Source organism: Meles meles, chromosome 8 (genome assembly GCF_922984935.1).
Source record: "Meles meles chromosome 8, mMelMel3.1 paternal haplotype, whole genome shotgun sequence".
NCBI lineage: Eukaryota > Metazoa > Chordata > Mammalia > Carnivora > Mustelidae > Meles > Meles meles.
The window spans coordinates 71,281,156-71,299,737 of NC_060073.1; the positions used below are offsets into that span (position 1 = coordinate 71,281,156).

At 37.4% G+C, this 18,582-nt stretch overlaps 1 protein-coding gene across 7 annotated transcripts in view; it reads right to left on the bottom strand.

The window, feature by feature from the left end:
* DLG2 (discs large MAGUK scaffold protein 2) overlaps nt 1-18,582 on the bottom strand; it is a 1,573,258-nt gene that overhangs the window by 994,129 nt on the left and 560,547 nt on the right. For 6 of the 7 annotated variants that reach the window (XM_046015622.1, XM_046015636.1, XM_046015625.1 and 3 more), the window contains one exon: nt 14,072-14,233. In XM_046015622.1, the coding sequence (XP_045871578.1) occupies nt 14,072-14,233 (162 nt within the window). The remainder of the gene's footprint in view (nt 1-14,071; nt 14,234-18,582) is intronic. The other variant, XM_046015628.1, reaches the window with a different exon arrangement.

The following is an 18,582-nucleotide window of genomic DNA, read 5'->3' on the forward strand; positions in this document are numbered from 1 at the left end:
CATTATCTCAAATGCCCCTGCTTATTTCTATGATTCTATGATCTTACTATTGAATACAGGTCATCTGCGGGGGTCCATGCAGCACAAGACCTAAATTATAACAAGGTATTATGCTGTTTTTGTAAGGGTTCCCTTTTCTAATTCATATAAAAACGTTGAATGGTTAGTAGCACCTTTTTCTTTTTTTTTGCTAGTAGCAGCTTTACTTAAGTTGTTCATAAAAAGAGAAAGATAGCCTTTTCTATTGAACTACATGTAAGTTAATGATTTCATAATTAATTTTAAATAATTCTTCATAATTATGACATTTTAACATGTAAGTTTATAATTTTTTAAATAAAAGATTGTATAATTTGATATATGTATTATGTATACTATATTAATACTATGTATTTTTGTATGTAATTTATTTTTATTAATTAAATTTTATCATTAAAAGCTGATAACAGGAATGTCCTACTGTTCTTTGAGAAAATAACACAACTACTTAGATTTCTTCAACCATTGTGAAGGAATCTATCTGTTTCATCTCAACATGAAGAGATAAAACCAGAAAATCTCTAGAGAACCAGCTGTGACATTTAATTTACCACAATTTGGAGCTGATTTTTATAAGTGACCCATGACTTTTGTGTGTGCCCTGTGACTGAAGAGCCCTTGAAGTGACCCTCCACTGGTGTTCTATGTAAAGGCGCATCAGTAAGAGCCTCCTGAAAGCATTGCAAATGAACTTACCTTTGACCCCAAATTGGCCACGAACTCTAACATACTCAATGTTCTGCCAATAAAGAAGGAACAAATCACCTGCTGTCACTGTGATTTTGGTGAGTCAGCTGGCCTGGGGGAATACATCCTAGGAGTACTGCATTGGAGTTAAATCTGTTCGCTTGACACTGGCAATTCCTCTGTGAGTTGGGGAAAATCAATTCAACTTTCTCTACCATATTTTCTCATAAAACATTCTCTCTTAAAAAAGCATTATGAGGTTTCCTTTGTATATTGCCTTCTGGAATTCCGTTTGTACTTAATAATCTTATTAAGTAAGGTTTAAAAAGCACTTACATAGTTTATGCTCCCTAAATCATTAATGCACATATTGATTTTCCTAATAGAATTTAAATTCCTCATCGACAGAGGTTCTATCTCTTTTATTGTCTCTAACAGTCTTTGGCAAAGGTCTGGTAATACACATGGCAATCATTCAGTATATGCTGTGGCACTATGGAGTTTAAGACAACAGTTCTTCAAGGTTAGTATGTAAGAAAGTCACCTGGAGAAGTAATAAAAATATAGAACTCTAGGCTTGTTGAAGTAGGGTGGGGCTAGGTTTCTTCGTGATTCTAATATACATCCAAGCTAGAGAAATTCCAGTTTAAGTAACTTACTTTGTAGTAATGGCAGCCACAAGAGATGCTGGACAGAGAGAATAGGAGTGATTAATACTACAAAGTATTTAAGTTCAGGATTTGACATTTCTGACCAATGCGTTTTCAGAGAATCATTTAACGCCTCTGGGTCTCAGGTTTTCTATGACCTACCCTCCTTTTACACTACAGGAAAGTTGGACCAGATCAGTGGTTCCCTGACTTTCTTGACCTTGATCACACTAAGAAATAAATTTTACATTGTAAGCCAGTACACACCCAAATGCGCCCACGCTAAACTGAAGCAAAGATTTCTACCTGTAATGTACTCTCATATTTTCTATTCTGTTCTGTTATTCTCTTCTAAAATTACAAACTAAACCGATTTCACATCTACTAATGGGTCAGTTGCAGCTTGAAAATCCTGGATTTGATTGTCCCCATTCATTGTAAAACTAGGCGCTTCTCCTTCGCTGGTGAATAATACAGCACCATGACTGAGAGGGAGGGTATGATGTCAGACTAGCCTCACCATATCCCAGACTATCAAGACTAACTGCGTGATCTTAGACAAGTTTTTTCTAAACTCTTTGTGCCCATTTTCTTTTGTCCACAAAGTGGGAATAATAGGAAGCCATAGTTTATGGGGTGATTGAATGGAATAACTCAATACATGTAAAACATTTAGACTAGTGCTAACATACAATAAGAATTAAAGAAATACTACTATTATTTCTCCTAAAACAACCTCTAGGTAGAAAGGTTGATAAAGGCATATGAATACAAAGACAGAAAAATTCATTATATTAGATTTTAGACCTTAGCAGCTACCTCATTCCCCCTCCCTGTAAAGGAAACTAGTATTTTTGTTGAACAAGTATAAATGAACAAACAGAGACTGTTGATATGACTAAAATCCCCTTGTTGAAGAGAAACCCAGGTTAACTTGATTTTGACAACGACAAAATTATATTATACAAATGGTACCAGAGTGAAGACTTAGAGTTTACAGAAATGGGATTCAATCTATAGTTAGAATTAGCGAAATATGATTATAAACACATTGCTTGACAAAGAATAAAAACTGGTTGCATTTTCATGAGTTAATAAAATTCTCCATAATTTTATTTTGGTTAATCCATGAATTCAACAAGACTGGTAAGTTTCCCTATTTTATTACTGAAAGTTTACTAGGTATCAACTTGAAGCTATGAAATAATTCAAAAAAATTTTAAAGTAATAATTTTTAATAAACATATGAGGAATTATATGTCTAAGTCAAACATTCTCTCCAAGTAACACCTTGAAAGATTATACAAATATTCTAACATCTTCCATAACTAGTCATCAAAGAAAATACACCTTTTTATGCTTTAGTCTTGTTTGAACCACTAATACCTGGTCATGCCCTCAGCTTATTTACTACACTTCATTTGAGCTAGCTAAATTGACATTCACTTTCATGTAAGAGATGATTTTGGACACTTGGTTAGCTGAACTGAGGGTATTCTGTAATGTAAAGCCATTGTCTGGAGGACAGCAAGTGTGATACCATAACAAGAGTCCATCTTCACTGAGAGCTCAGAGTTGACTGATCTGAAATTAAGGTTTGCTCTTTCATACACACATTTTCTATTTTAAAAATAGAAATAATTACCACATATTGAGCACCTAGTAGGTGTCAAGAGCTATATTAGAGACTATTGCTGTGTTGTCTCAAGCAATCCCTATAGCAGGGGAGAGGGCACTAGAGTTGCTAAAGAACACACCTAGGAAGCAAAACAGGTGGAATTTCTTTGCCAAGTAGGTCTGATTCTAAAGTCCATCTGCTTTCCACTGTATGTTATTGCTTTTCCAAATTAGTTGGGAAAGAGTTAAAAATTCCATAGCCCAATCAATATCAACACTTATTTATGAATGTATGTGTGAGATGTGGAATAATTTCTATGCATCTGTGCTAATAAAAAATAAAATACTCTCATTAAGCCCCCGTGAGGGTAGCCTCTGTGAGCTCTCTATATACTTATATTTTCTTTCTTTATTTTTTAATTAAGAGAGAGAATGAGAACAGAAGCGAGCAGGGGCGAGAGGGTCAGAGGGAGAGAAAGAATCTTAAGCAGGTTCCTCATCCAACATGGAGCTCCAAGTAGGGCTCAATCTCATGACTCTAAGATCTTGGCCTGAGCAGAGACTTAACTGACTGAGCCTCCCATGCACCCGTATGGATATTATTTCTTATCATTACAGAAAGCCTCGGCAATAGTCTTGAGAAGAACTTCTGTATGCAACTTAGGAATATCTGCAGCTACAAATAGTCACTAATGACATTTATTTATGATTATTACAAGTAAGTCATATTTTAAAACATATGCCTTTAATATAAATATCCTAATATTTCTTAGAGAAAATTTATTATTGCTGTTGCTATAATTAGCATACAGATAAACAAAATAGGAGATTTGGATGCCATTCCACTGACTTATCTTTCCAAAATCTTGGAGAAAGCCCATTAACCCATGGTTGGCTAGTCCTAGATAGCATTTTTTAATTTTAAGATAATGTGGTAGGTCCTATACCTTATTGTCTTCTTCCCTTTCTCGAAATTCTGGCTTGAATATCCAGGATTATTTGAGGTAAGCTATCAGTATCCCTTCCAATTTATGATAACTGAAGAAATGTTTCATTTGCATAGAATTTCGACCAGGAGCTTTTGTGTCTGGATTCAGTATATGTGTCTGTCAAGGCCATATTTCACTCAGCCATTTCCTTTCGCCAAGGTCTGGGCATGGAACAAAAATGCATTATTCACAAGTATGCAAATCCCTGCCAAAACCTTCTTATGTTTTTAGTAACTGAGAGCTTCTCAATTTAGCCTTACAAATCTCAGGTTTTTCCCTTAAGACCATACGCTTCCTGAACCAACAGCTCAGCTACTCCCACCATCTAGTGGCAAGAGACAGAAATGAGCGAATTTTACATTTTTTTTTTAAATCATAGATTTTCTAAAATAGTAAAATCAGCTTAGTTTTCTAATTAGTAATAATACTAAAAGGACTATGGCTAAAGTGGAAAAAAAATCCATTTCTTTCAGTTGATGGTCAGGATCCCATGACTATTGGATTCAAATATGTTTCACAAGGTATTTCTTTCTCTCTCTCTTTTTTAGTTATCAAGTAACAAGTATTTGAAAGATGTCTAGCGTTTGGCCAACACTACTCTAAGCATGTCAGAGGAACTACATTTTTTTTTTAATGTATAAAATATGATCCTCTTCTACTAGAAACGTTTGACTCAGTTAAGAAACATCAGGCTATGCACTGTGGTAAATCACTCACTACTTCAGGGTCTCCTCAACAGTCTCCTTTCTATCCATAAATCCCTGGCGTGGCTGTACTGTCTCTTGCTCTGCAGTCCTCAGCTGTCTACTCCCTTCCCCTGGACAATCCCAGCCATACTGCTTCAACTACACTGAAGGCTCCAAGGCTCCCTTTCTAGATCAGCCCGCTCTCAATCCCCTGATCTCTGTTTCAAACTGCATCTGAAACCTATCAAGCTGGGTATAACAAAAATACCTCAAACTCCATTATTAATATCCTAACTCAGAATGTTTTTGCCACACCCTAAAATCTCCTTTCCTTTGGCATTTTTAAAAAGATTTTATTTATTTGTTTATTTACTTATTTATTTATTTGATAGAGAAAGAGAGGGAGAGCACAAGTAGGCAGAGGGCAGAGGGAGAAGGAGACTCCCTTCTCGCCCAATATGGGTCTCGATCCCAGGACCCTGAGATCATGATCCGAGCTGAAGGCAGATGTTTAACTGATTGAGCCACCCAGGGGCCCCTTCTTGGAATTCTTGATTTCATTTCATGATACTGCCTCCATAAAATCAGTCAAATGGGGGCGCCTGGGTGGCTCACTGGGTTAAAACCTCTGCCTTGGGGGGTGCCTGTGTGGCTCAGTGGGTTAAAGCTTCTGCCTTCTGCTCAGGTCATGATCCCAGGGTCCTGGGATCGAGCCCCACATCGGGCTCTCTGCTCCGCAGGGAGCTTCCTCCTCTCTCTCTGCTTGCCTCTCTGCCTAGTTGTGATTTCTCTCTGTCAAATAAATAAAATATTTTAATAAAAAACAAACAAACCAAACCTCTGCCTTGGGCTTAGGTCATGGTCCCAGGGTCCTGGGATCAAGCCCTGCATCAGGCTCTCTGCTCAGTGGGGAGCCTGCTTCCTCCTCTCTCTCTGCCAGCCTCTCTGCCTACTTGTGATCTCTGTCTGTCAAATAAATAAATAAATAAAATATTAAAATCAGTCAAATGAAAAAAAATGTGAATTAGCCTCTATTTCTGTCTCTCCTCTACTTTCTGTACTTATTAGGTCTCAATGTCCTGATGATGTCTCTTCCTAAATAAGCATTCTAGTCTATCCCTTGTTCCACCCCAATGCCTCTGTTTTAATTTTTTTTTTTTATATTTTATTTATTCGACAGAGAGAAATCACAACTAGGCAGAGAGGCAGGCAGAGAGAGAGGAGGAAGCAGGCTCCCCGCGGAGCAGAGAGCCCGATGTGGGGCTCGATCCCAGGACCCTGGGATCATGACCCGAGCCGAAGGCAGAGAATGCCTCTGCTTTAATCCCAGAGCTTGTCCATCTCTGGTGTTTTACCTGAAGCCCTTGACTGTGATATCACTGTTTTCTTTCCTTCTACTTTACTACATGACATGAGTAATATTCTAATTTGCAAATCTGACCAGGTTTCTCCTCTTTCAAACTGTACAGTCACTCCTCGTTACCTACAAGGCGAAGTCTAATCTCCACATAAGACCCTTCATTACCTGTTCCTACCTATCTCTCTTGCTTTGTGGCATGATTTGGGCGGGTACTTCTTCCTTCATCCTTTCATTCTCTCCCTCTCCCCTTCTCAACTATCTGTGATTTCTAGAATTCTTCTATACGACTACAAAATTGTTGGAATCTAGGACAACTGTGGCCTTTCTCCTATTATAGGTCCTACTTCCTTCAAGTAAAACAATGACCTCCTCTATAATGCTTTCTCTGATCACATCCATCTCTGGCACCCCAAACTCAGAGAAAATTAAGTCACTTCTCTAGGTCTTGGGAATTTGCCTATTGTTTGACCCTTTCTTTATTGCACATGATATGACATATTTTATGGATGTATCCCAAATTTGCTAATCTAACTTTAGCATGTAAGCAATTTGAAGGCATGTTCTTCCTTGTATCCTCAGGGAATAACATAGATCCCAGCATACAGCAGGAAGTCAAAGAGACTCTGCTATGCCAATGAATGAATAAATGAATCAATCAGCCAAACCATGTAAGAGATTGGTTCATATTAAACTTAACTGCATCTCAGAAATGTCAGATCATTTTCCCAAGTTTATCAGCCAGAAAGTGTAGAATCAGAATTCAAATACATAATTTTTTGCTCCAAAGCCCATGATGTTTTACAGTAACCGTAACGCTTTCTGCCGGGAAGTAATGAAAATATGAACTAGGAATAGTAGCTGTGGATACAAAGAGGAAGGTAAGAACCCTAAGATAGTTGAAAGAAGAGATTAGGATGAAAAAAAAATTCCAAAACGAATCCCCAAGTTTCTAGTTTAAAATATCGGAATATTAGTACCTCACTCACAATAAGGAAAACTGTCATTTTTTATTTATTTCTCATGTGTCAAGCTCTGAGCTAAGATCGTTGAATAGCTCTTTCTCAAAGATCACAGAGGCATATAAGTGGATGCTACTGTTTTATAAATATAAAAACTGAAGCTAGAGAAAGTTAAGTAACTTGAGGAAGCTCACATTAGCTAGCTAGTAAGTAGAGGAGCTGGTATTTGAATCTGATTGAGTCTGATTTCAGGGCTAGAATGAATTCTTATGTTATATTTCCTATTGGTTATATTATCCTTGGGCTATGTCTCTGCTTTAGTATTTTCAAAAGTGTATCTGTCCAACCAAAAAATTATTTTATTTGGAAGAAAGTATTCCATGACCAAATATGTTTGGGAAATACTGTATAATAACCATAGTCCCATCTTACAGGTTTATATTACATATTATCATATTAAAAACTTGTAGAAAACCTTCAAAAAGTTAGTGGATTTAAATTCCCAAATAATTTCAGCATTCATGCTTTTATTTTCCTTGTAATGCTAATAAAAATCCACCAATATTATTTGGGAAATACTGGTTTAATTTCATTATAGATGACTGAAAATAAGGGAGAAAAAAGAAAACAAAACAAAATGAGAATAAGATATGATCTAGTTACAGGAACTTCTGCACTTTAAAAAAAAAAAAGATTTTATTTATTCATTTGACCAAGATCACAAGTAGGCAGAGAGGCAGGCAGATAAAGAGGGGAAAACAGACTCCCTGCTGAGCAGAGAGCCTGATGCCAGAACCCTGATTCCAGGACCCTGAGATCATGACCTGAGCTGAAGGCAGAGGCTTAACCCACTGAGCCACACAGGCGCCCCCAGGAGCTAGCACACTTATTAAGAGACAGACAAATGTAATGGAAAGGACAATATATAGTTATGCAAAAATTATTTAGAATAATAAAACAATATATATTTTTAAAAGGCTAAGTCAAGCAAGAATTAACAGGAATGGCTTCATGGAGGAAGGGGAATTATTATACTGTTGGGTAAAATATACTTTCCTATAAGCCGGGTCTGTCAACTCTGGTAAGGAAACAGTGGAGCAAAGTACACTTTGTTATCTTTCTTGCCTACAATTTATATACCAGCTTCTTCATTCACAAGCAATCCCTCTTACAATTTCCCCAAACTTGCATTGTCTATAGTTTCTCCACTGTTTTCCCATATATATTCAACAAATGCATGGTGCTCCAAGGGTATAGAAATATATCCTAACCTCTCCTATTCTGACTTTTCAGTAAAGCTTCTAGAACTGTTTATTCTGGCAGAAAATCACATTTATCTGATTAAAGACATTCACACCAATCTATGAAAAACAACTTTAATCTTCCTTGTAAATAGTCATTGAATCTAAGATGGCTTTAACTGTAAGACACATCATTTTTTTTTATGTACCCTAGGAGATAGTGCCAATTTTAGTTGCGAGATGCCATTTATTTTAGGACATGTTTCAGATATGTAATACAGGAGGAAATATCAGCTTGGAAGTTGATGACAGTCTATATCAATGATGAATAGGTCAGGGAAAAGAGGACAACAGAAATGGGGAAATAAGAAGTCTGTGCCTTGATTTCTTGCCTATTTTGATATTAATGACACCAATCTCGCAGCAGGGGATTATTTATGAGTTACTTACAAATAATTAACCCAACAAGTATTTGTTGAAGGACTAAGGACATAATAATGAACAAAACCGATACAAAACTTGACTGTGGGGATGTTCATGTAATGATGGTAACTGATAGTAAATTTATTAAAACAAAGCCCATGGTTATGCAGAAAAGTAGAATTAGAACAACCTACTGGATTTCTGATTGAACAAATGTCTTGTTAACCTGAAATGGAGCTTTCTTCCTTTATTAATTTGTGGTTGAATGTGTAACTTCTGTACTGCTTATTTCTGAAAATGGTAAGTTAGTTTATAAAATTAAGCATATATGGAATGAATATTTTAAAAGAATAAGTAACCAAGTAAAAATTATAGAATGAGGTCTTGCCAGGTCCTGGGAAGAACAACAAGATTGATGGCTGTGGTTGGTTGGACTCATTTGAGATCTTCACCGACAGATGTGTCTACTGTGAGGAGTAGATCTCAGTGAAGAAAATTCTTCAGTTGCTCAAGACAAAGTGTGTCTCTCCTGCCAAGATACACATTCTTACAATGTCAAAGGATTTTTCAAAAGGAAACAGCTCCCAAATACTAGTTGTTTTGTTTTGTTTTTAGTCACAGGAGCAGAGAGAACATATTCCCTTAGAAGTTCACCACTGGGTGAATTGAGGTATTTTAAAGCTAGAACTTATTTCCCTTCTATTTCCTCATAAAGTTCCCGTCTATCACCACCCTTGTTGGCTCTCACTTAGAAAACTGTATTTCTTAGACATTCCCTTATATATCTGCTTAATAATTGTTTTTAAGGATAAGGCCATATGAAATAAAGGACCTTCTCCTTTTACATACATGGACCCGATAAGTGAAAATTGAATCTGAGATCTCTTTAAAAATAGAACAGTTTAGAGAAAGGTGATGTAGCACAGGAGTGATAAAGAATTCAGCCTTTCAGGGCACCTGGGTGGCTCAGTTGGTTAAGCGACTGCCTTTGGCTCAGATCATGATCCCAGGGTTCTGGGATCAAGACCCACACTGGGCTCTCAGCTCAGCGAGAAGTCTGCTTTGTCCTTTGTCTTCTGCCTTCCAATCTGCCTACTTGTGCTCTCTCTCTCTCACTTTATCAAATAAATAAATAAAATCTTAAAAAAAAAAAAAAAAGAAAAAGAACACAGGTTTTGGATCCAGAGAGACCTGGGTTGAGTTACATTTACTTGCACTCCAATTTACTGGTTCTTGGATTGCAGGGAAAACTATTTAACTTTAAAATCGTGTATACTCTTGTAGAGATAAATGAAGTGATTTTAAAGTATTTGTCATGATAGCTGGCTAATAATAATAATAATAATAATAATAATAATACAATCAAAAACAACATTTGGTGAGTAGTTACTGTGTGCCAAACCTTTTTCTAAGCAGTTTACATATATTACTTTATTTGATTAGTACACAAATCCCATGAGATAAATACTATTGTTACTTCCATTTTACTAATGAGGAGCCTAAGACAGAGAGGTTAACTTGATTGAGGTCACTTAGCTACCGAATGAAAGGGCTGGGATTGAAATCCAGGTATTCTAAAGTCCAGGTTCTTAAAAATAAGCCTGACTTTTCCTCCTCCCTCATTCCCTCTCCTGCTCTCTCTCTCTCTCTCAACAGATACCCTGTAAAGAGTACTCTCCACAATGTCTGAGGTCTCACGGTATATAAGCTTCAGGAAAGTGAATTTCAGTTGCGGAGTGAGAGTAAGTAATAAATAATTAGACCGGAGATCTTTTAAGAAAGTGGTAAGTGTATATGTAAAATCATGTTTTACTGCCCTTGGTTTCCCCATCGCCTATTATGATGTGCATAGTAGAGACCCAATTAATATTATGGAATTGACTTAAATGGAAAAGAAAATTCTCATGTTTTATTATAAGCCAGCTTCTTTTGTGGAAGATTCTAGGTAGCATCTGAAGAGAAATCATCCCCATCTTGAGGCAAAGAAAACAAATTCTGTTAAATTCACTGCAAAATTGCATTTCTCCTTCTAAACCCATATTTCACAATGGCCAAGGCATTCTAATGAAAGCAGGCTAAGCAAGCCCATCTATCAGCCAGGCAGTGGGTGTACACCAAAGGCAGATTCTTAGAACTGAGGCTTCCAGTGATAAGCGATGATGGAAGAAACGATTGTCAAACCTGCAATGGTAAGATTGCTCTGCTAATGATTCAGAGCCTGCTCTGTGCAGCATTTCACTGCTATCCAGCAATCTCACACTCTATTCAGGCATGCCATATGTAAATTTCTAATTAATACTAGAGAGCTGCATTGACTCCAAAGTAAGATTCAGGGGCATTATCTGATTGTGGGTTTTGCCTCTTCACTCTTCCCTCTTTTAATGCTTGACCCAAGAGGACCAGAAAGATCAAAGGTGCAAAGAAGTTGAAAAATAAGCCAGGTCTAATTGAGAATTTGTACCTTCTTAGCATTTCTCTGACTCTAATAGGCTTCCTTTATGAGAAAATAACACATTAGATTTTAATCATGGAAGGTTTTCCGAACACTTGAACTGTGATAATATAATAATCCTTTAACAACTTGATTAGGAAATGTGTCCTATTGCTACAAAAATGCATGTGCTTGAGCCTGCCTGTGTTGGAGCCAGCTCATGTTGGCTTACTTAAGAAGCCTCATTCGCTTCTTTTTTCCGAATGCAGTCAATGCCTTCAGGTTGCTAGCCTGAACTCTGCCATGGTGGGATTATTTACACCGTGAAACTGGCAAACTCTATCTATCAGTGTGTGTGTGTGTTTCTGGAAAAATTGTGCCTGTTTACCCCTATCACTATTGTTCACCCAAGAAAGGTACAGAGTCTGTTCATTAAGATGATCTAAAAGCACATCTTGTTCAGCATCAACAACACCTCTAAAATGTCATGGGGAAAAAGTCCTGGCTCCGAAATTGCTATTTCACAGTCTAGGCACAGAAGTCCCAGATGGACTTATTTTTCGCTCCTCTTCAGAGTACCTTGGGGGACACACCATATACTGGTGATTCCAAAAAGGACAGGAAACATATTCCTACGTGGATGTTTCCTATCAGGGGTTTATCACTCATAGATGACCACTTTTAAACCAATATGGGGTGCCTTTAGTAGAAGATACTACTGCAGTAAAACCACAAGACCCAATAAATCGTCTTTACAAAAAGAGAGTAAGAAATAAGACAGCAGGGCGAAAACAGAAACAGAAAGCTTATGCTAAGGAAAACCATCACAATTGAAGATGCTTAATTTTGAGATTCCTGGAAGGCAAGGGATAAAGGGAAATGGGAGAGATTCCTTTGAGATGCGAGCTTCAGAAAAAGCAAACTTTTCATTTACCTCTAATAGGCATTTTCCAAATGAGGCAGTAAATAGCATAACACATGGTGTAATCACTCAAACTGTAGATATTTTGACAATTATATGCTTACGACTTAACATACAAAATGAGCATCCTATTAGGCTTTTATTGTTTTATTTATTTTATTTGTTTGTTTACTTACTATAACCAGGTTAGATTTAGACTAACCCTGATGAACCTACTCATCACTTGGGAGCTCTGCTCTAGAGCTAATTAAAATGCGCGAGGAAAGGGAGAAAGACAAGTAGGGAGACAAGAAGGGAGTTTCTGTGAAGGTTCTTACAAAGATTTCTTGTAAGAAAGAAAAGAGAAAAGAAACAAAAAGAAAAAAAAAGAAAGGAAAAGAAAAGAAAGAGAAAAAAGCTGAGATTTAAATACTCTTAATGAAATGCAGGCTCCCACCTTTGTCCCTTCTCAATTTCTACTGGTCAGCACACAGAGGAAGGATGAACATTTGTCTGCAAACATGAGTATTTGTCTAAAGAAGGAATGTATTCGCCTGACCCCAGACGAGAATCATTGAGTCGGAGAGTCAGACTGGACCTTAGAAACAATTTTGTGTACCCTCCTGCTGAAGCAGTCCCTTCTGCAATATCACTACCAGGTTGTCAGCCAGGCCTGGAAGATTCCTAGAGACAGGCAACTACTGCTTCCTGCACTAGTCCACACTTGTCTGGGGTAGCTCAAACTGATAGGAGTTGTGGTCTTACGATGATCCCAAATACACCTCCCTGTTAGTTATGCACAGTGGCTCTGTTTCTGTCCTCTGGGTGACACCAATATTTTCCACATGACAGCGCCTGAGGTGTAAGAAGGAAATCCCTTGTCCTTCAACCCTTAATATTTTCTTCCCCAGGCTAAACATACCTATTTCCATCAGTCATTCAATGATTTCTAAAAAGACTCTGGGAAAAACAGATCAATGAATTCCGGTGGTACAATGTTTGCATGTTCTTATATATTATAACGTATTTCCTGGAATTTGACAATTCACCTAATATTTTAATTAATTGGTGGTAAATGGAGCTAGCTTATTTGATAATACATTTTTAGGATGCCAGGGTACTTAAAATGTGCCAAATTTCAGAACTATATTAGAACATAATTTAGCCTCTCTGATGTCTTAGAAGATATAATAAGCTTCTAGAAGGCACTGGGGCCACATTTATGGCTTTGTTTTTTATTGTGACACAGCTATATGGAAGTAGTGATGAGTGAATATTATGGCTAACAAAATAAACATTTTCTTTAACACTAAAGAATTATTTTAGTAGGGTTTTTTGTTTGTTAGTTTGTTTTGTCTTGTTTTGTTTTTCATCTGCATTCACTTCTGTTATATCATTGACTCTAGTTCTGCTTTTCTTTTTTTAACTCTAATCGACATTTATGAGCTTTTATATAAAGCACAAAATCCCATAGCAACATTAAAGAAAAGAGTAATTGGCAACCAAAGAGCACAGAAAATCCTTTCATTTAATTGTCCTTTGCAAAAATACCATTTATCAAGACATTGTTTAAAAATCAAAGAAAAAATAGTAGAAAGTGTCAGAAAAGTATGACACCAAATAGAAAGAAATGTAATATAAAACTGAGATGTTGATGGCCAACTCACACAGTTTTTTTATTAGTCTACATGATAAGTTGAACATTAGGTGCTAACATGTTATACTTACTTCCTTTGTTTTACCTGGGACTGGGTATAGGGGTAGAGAGGTGGCATTTGAACAAAATCTTAATGTACTCCTGGGTTTTCTAAGTATGTGTTTACCTTATTTTCCCTTTCAATTTTCGTCCCTTGCTCTTTCCTTAGCCCATTCTTAGCAACTAAAAAAGAGTTCCCAGACATTCAAACAACCGCAAGAACAACTGCACATTAGGAATTCTAGGTAAGCCTCCAAACCACAGAAAGACCCTTTGGCAACCATGGGCCACTACAGTGCTTTAACAGAGACTCCTTTAATCAGGTCAACAGACATCTCCCTTAGCATTGCAGACCAACCACTGCCGCCAGCTCTGAGAACGATCGAACTGACCTTCAGAGGAGAGATGTGAGACTGCAAGACGTATCCATGGACATTTTCTATTTGAGACAGGTTCTTTTCTGATACATGCACCAGCTCCGGTCCTCTTACTTCATGGGTTAGTCGAGGTAAGGAATGATCGTGTGGAGCGTCCTCATCTTGGTATCGATACTTCTAGGAGAAAAGACGAGAGAGAAGAGCGAAAGCATTAGTGTTGCAAATAGTACAGTTGAGAACTTCATATTCCAACTTCACTTACAGGACCCAGTGCATACCTACTGTTGACCAAACAGATAACAAATACGAGGCTTTGCTGCAGATTCTTCTGGTGGTCACCATAAGGAACCTCGATACTGAACACTGAACAAGCTTCAGTACTGACTGACGTTGATGACTTGTTTTTACCAGATAATGTACTATCTCTGTTTTAAAGTACAGGAAGGTGAAAACAAATGAGACTGAGGTGATTTACCGAAGCCTTCCTCCTAATGACCAGAGTACCTAAATATGTGCTAAAATGTCTAGGTCAGGAATGGAGAAGGAAAAAAAAATGTATTGAGCAATGAAACAGACTTCTAATACCTTCCATTCAGGAAACGTAATTTTGTTTCAGAATTTGTGAAAGACTAAAGTTCCCTTGGAAATGAAGAACAATTTTTGCCACCCACATTATTTGTGTTGGCCTCAAAAGGAAGACAATCTTCTGTTCCTCTCATACTCAAAGAGAAGGAGTACTGATTTGGGTTAATCAGATTCTGGGACAAAGAATCACAATTTCCGGAGATGGAACTTCCTTCTAAAGAACTTCAAAAATCAAGGCAAAGTGTCTGCCTATTTTAGCAACTGAAAAGATTTCCCAGGCATTCAAACAACTGCAGGAACAACTGCCCCATGTCAGGAATTCCAGGTAAGCCTCCAAACCACAGAAATACCTTCTTCAAACACAGAAATACTACCTTCTATGCTGCCACCTGAGCCAGAAGAGTAGGAGTCAACCAGACTCCATCCTATCTTTCACTCTCCCATCTGCCAATTTAATAATTCACTGAATCTGCCTAATTTATACTTAAATAATTCTTGAGTCTACTTCATCCTCATCCCCCATTACCACCACTGCCCAAATTCAGGTTCAGATCAGCTCTCGTCCGTGGAACTCCTGGGCTGTACAGACTGTCACTGAGATTGCTCTTTCCCAGTGTAGAGATTTCCTCTACACCACATTGCACGGCCTTCTGAAATCACAAATTGGCAAGTTCTTCTCTTTAAGAAACCCCCCACCACCCACAGGACAGAACTCAAGCTTCCTTGTACTATAAGGTACCCCTCAACACCACTACCAGAGCAGAGCAGCCCCCTGAACTCTTTTATTTCACCACACCTACCTCAGGATTGTGGAATGAATATAAAATATCATTTCTTTCAGGTTTTTAAAGTATATATAGATTTTTTTTTAAATTCTGGTAAAATACACATAAAAATTTCCATCATCATCATGTTTAACTGTCAAGTAATATGAACTATATTCATTTTAATGTGTAACCAATCTCCAGATCTTTTTCATCTTGCAAATCTGAAACTCTATAGCCATTAAACAGCAATGCTCAATTTTTCCATACTCCAGCCCCCGGCAACCACCTCTCTACCCATTCTACTTCCTATTTCTATCAATTTTACTACTTTAGATACCCTATATCAGTGGAATCATACAGTATTTTTTTATTACTGTATTATTTTATTTCACATAATGTCCTTAAGTTTCATCCATGCTATAGCATGTAACATGATTTCTTTCCCTTTTCAGGGCTGAATAATATTCCATTTTATGTACACACCAGATTTTGTTTATTCATTCATCTGTAGATGGGTGGTTTGGTTGCTTCTACCTCTTGGCTATCATGAATAATGTTGTTATGAACAGAGGCATACAAGTGTCTCTTTAAAACCCTGCATTCAATTCTTTGGCATAAATACCTAGAAGTAGAATTGCTGGATTATGTGATTATTACATTTTGGGGTTTTTGAGGAATGTATTAAGCTTTTTAACATTTCACATGTGTAAAACCATGTTCACGTTACTAATAACAGTTAGGAAATGCTTGCGTTCTGATAAAGATCCAAGAATGCCAAAAGCAAAATCTTGCAGAGTTAAAAGGATTATGTAGGTCCTCCAGGATTCTTCTAGTGAGATTTAGCTGGCTTAGAGAAAGATTCCATCCACTAAAATACACATTTTACTGCTACTTGGACAAATAACTGTCAAACACAGGTAATAAACTCAGTTGAACTTATGTGGTGTCATAAATAACTTATTTTAAATTATCTGCATAAATGTAAGACACATTTTTAAGACTGATAGGGCCTTAGGCTATAAAACCAATCTTTATGCTCAATTAATATTTGATTAGTTACAAACTGTTCATTTTAAAATTCATTGATCCTTTAGGCTTCAACTTGGCCTTTATCTTTTCTGGGAACATTTTGTGAACTATAAGTCTGAGATTTTGTGGGTGTTCTCATAGTTCCCTGCAATTTTTATCATGTTATGTGCCTGTGTACTTGTGTGTGTGTGTGTGTGTGTGTGTGTGTGTGTGTTGTTCACACTGACTATAAGATTCTGTGAGTACTGGACAGTTGAGTCTTGTTTATCCTCTTATCTCCAGTCCTTAGTCAAGTGACTGGCTCATATACTTAATACGTATTTGTTGAATAAACTTACAGGACAAACAAAGGGATGAAATGGGGATCATTTGCTTAAGCTACAAAGTTATTTTCGCTGCAGGATGCAAGCTCGTTCATTGCAAAATGTTATGAAATCAGGTTTAAGTGAAAAAAGGCAATTGCATCACTTGCTTGACACAATCTTAGAGGACATCGTGTTCTTAAGTATTCTCTATCTCTCTGCCTTATCATTTCTTTCAGTAAGATTTGCTAAGAATATAAATTGAATAAGAAACAGTTCTTGACCTTGAGAAAACCATGAATTATTAAATGAGTTCCATACATGTGTGGCTAAGCCACAATACACAGCCCTAACGACAAGTAGAAACTGAGTGGGAACCAAAATAAGTCATCCCTAACTCCATCTAAGCCTTCCCCGTTGGCAACAGGATCTAGAATGATAATAGAAAGGAGGAAGAGATATTCTAAGCAAAGGCACTACCATGTATAAAGGACATAAGTGATAAGAGAGGATGATATTTTGGGGGAACAGTGAAATCTTGAAATGGATTGTAGTGGATTCCACTGTACCCACCCCACCCCAAATTCAGGGAAATCCCTTCTCTACATTCAAAGACCACATCTGCATACTTCTCAGAATGATCACTCTTGGATGATTGAAGCGTCCCCCCTTAGATGGGCCTGGGAATTATAGTGGAATCCCCAGTTTCTACACCTCAGGTGAAACAAATGCCGGGGGCGAAATACACTCCAAGACATCTGATGGGATTGGGGTTGAGGCTTGTCTGCACCTGGACCTACATTCTTGCAGAACTTCTTGGTGCTTCCGGTTTCCTTCTGGAACTACCTCCCACAAGTCATGCACACACACCAGTCCCCATTTTACATCTGGCGAGCCCCATGTAAAATTTGGGTGGAAACTGGGATGTGAGGTACAGTGTGTCAAGACACGAGGCTGAAAGGCAGACTGCTATTTACTGTAGACAAGAGGGAACAACCCAAGGGATCTAAATGATGCCCTTTCTAGTGCCAGCCACATAGTCCCCCTCTTTTTAAAATTTATTTTCTTCCAGTGTCCTGCAAGAGATGACAAAGCAAACGGTTACAATAACTGCTGACAAGTGCCGTATTTAACTCAAAAGCAAGCCACAAAAGGAATTACCCTAACAGGGCATAGAATCTGCTTGGATTCAACTTTGGCTGGACCATAAATCATATTTTTGCTTTGTACTAGATGGACTAAAATCAATATTAAAACAAATGTTATTATTAAGAGAAATACTAATCCTAACGCTAATGCCAATATTAAAGTCAATAATAATGTCAGTAACTATACTAAATTATTATTCTTTTAATCGATACATTTAATTTATTTTTCTATGCACATGAGAGAGAGAGAAAGAGAGAGTGAGTGAGCTGGAAGGAGAGGGAGAGAAAATCCGAAGCATAGAGTATAGAGCCCAACACGGGGTCCGATCCCACAACTGCAAGATCATAACCTGAGCCAAAAGCAAGAGTCAGCCACTCAACCGAGCCACGCAGGCACCCCTGTGCTAAATTCTTTATATGCATCTTCACACCTGAGAAATAGGTGTCCTTATTTTCCTCATTTGAGGTTTGCATGGTTACGCATTTTTTTCTAAGATTATATACCTGATGAGTGGCAAGCTAGGATTTGAACACAGGTCACTCTGACTCTGGAGCTAGAGTACCTGAGGAAATATAATACTTAGGAAATCTTCAAGAGTCATCTAACAAGGGAGATTAAACAACTCCGAAAAGGTCACATCCTGATTTCAGAATCAGTCCTAACATTCTGGGCAATTCTGAGTTATTTCTCATGC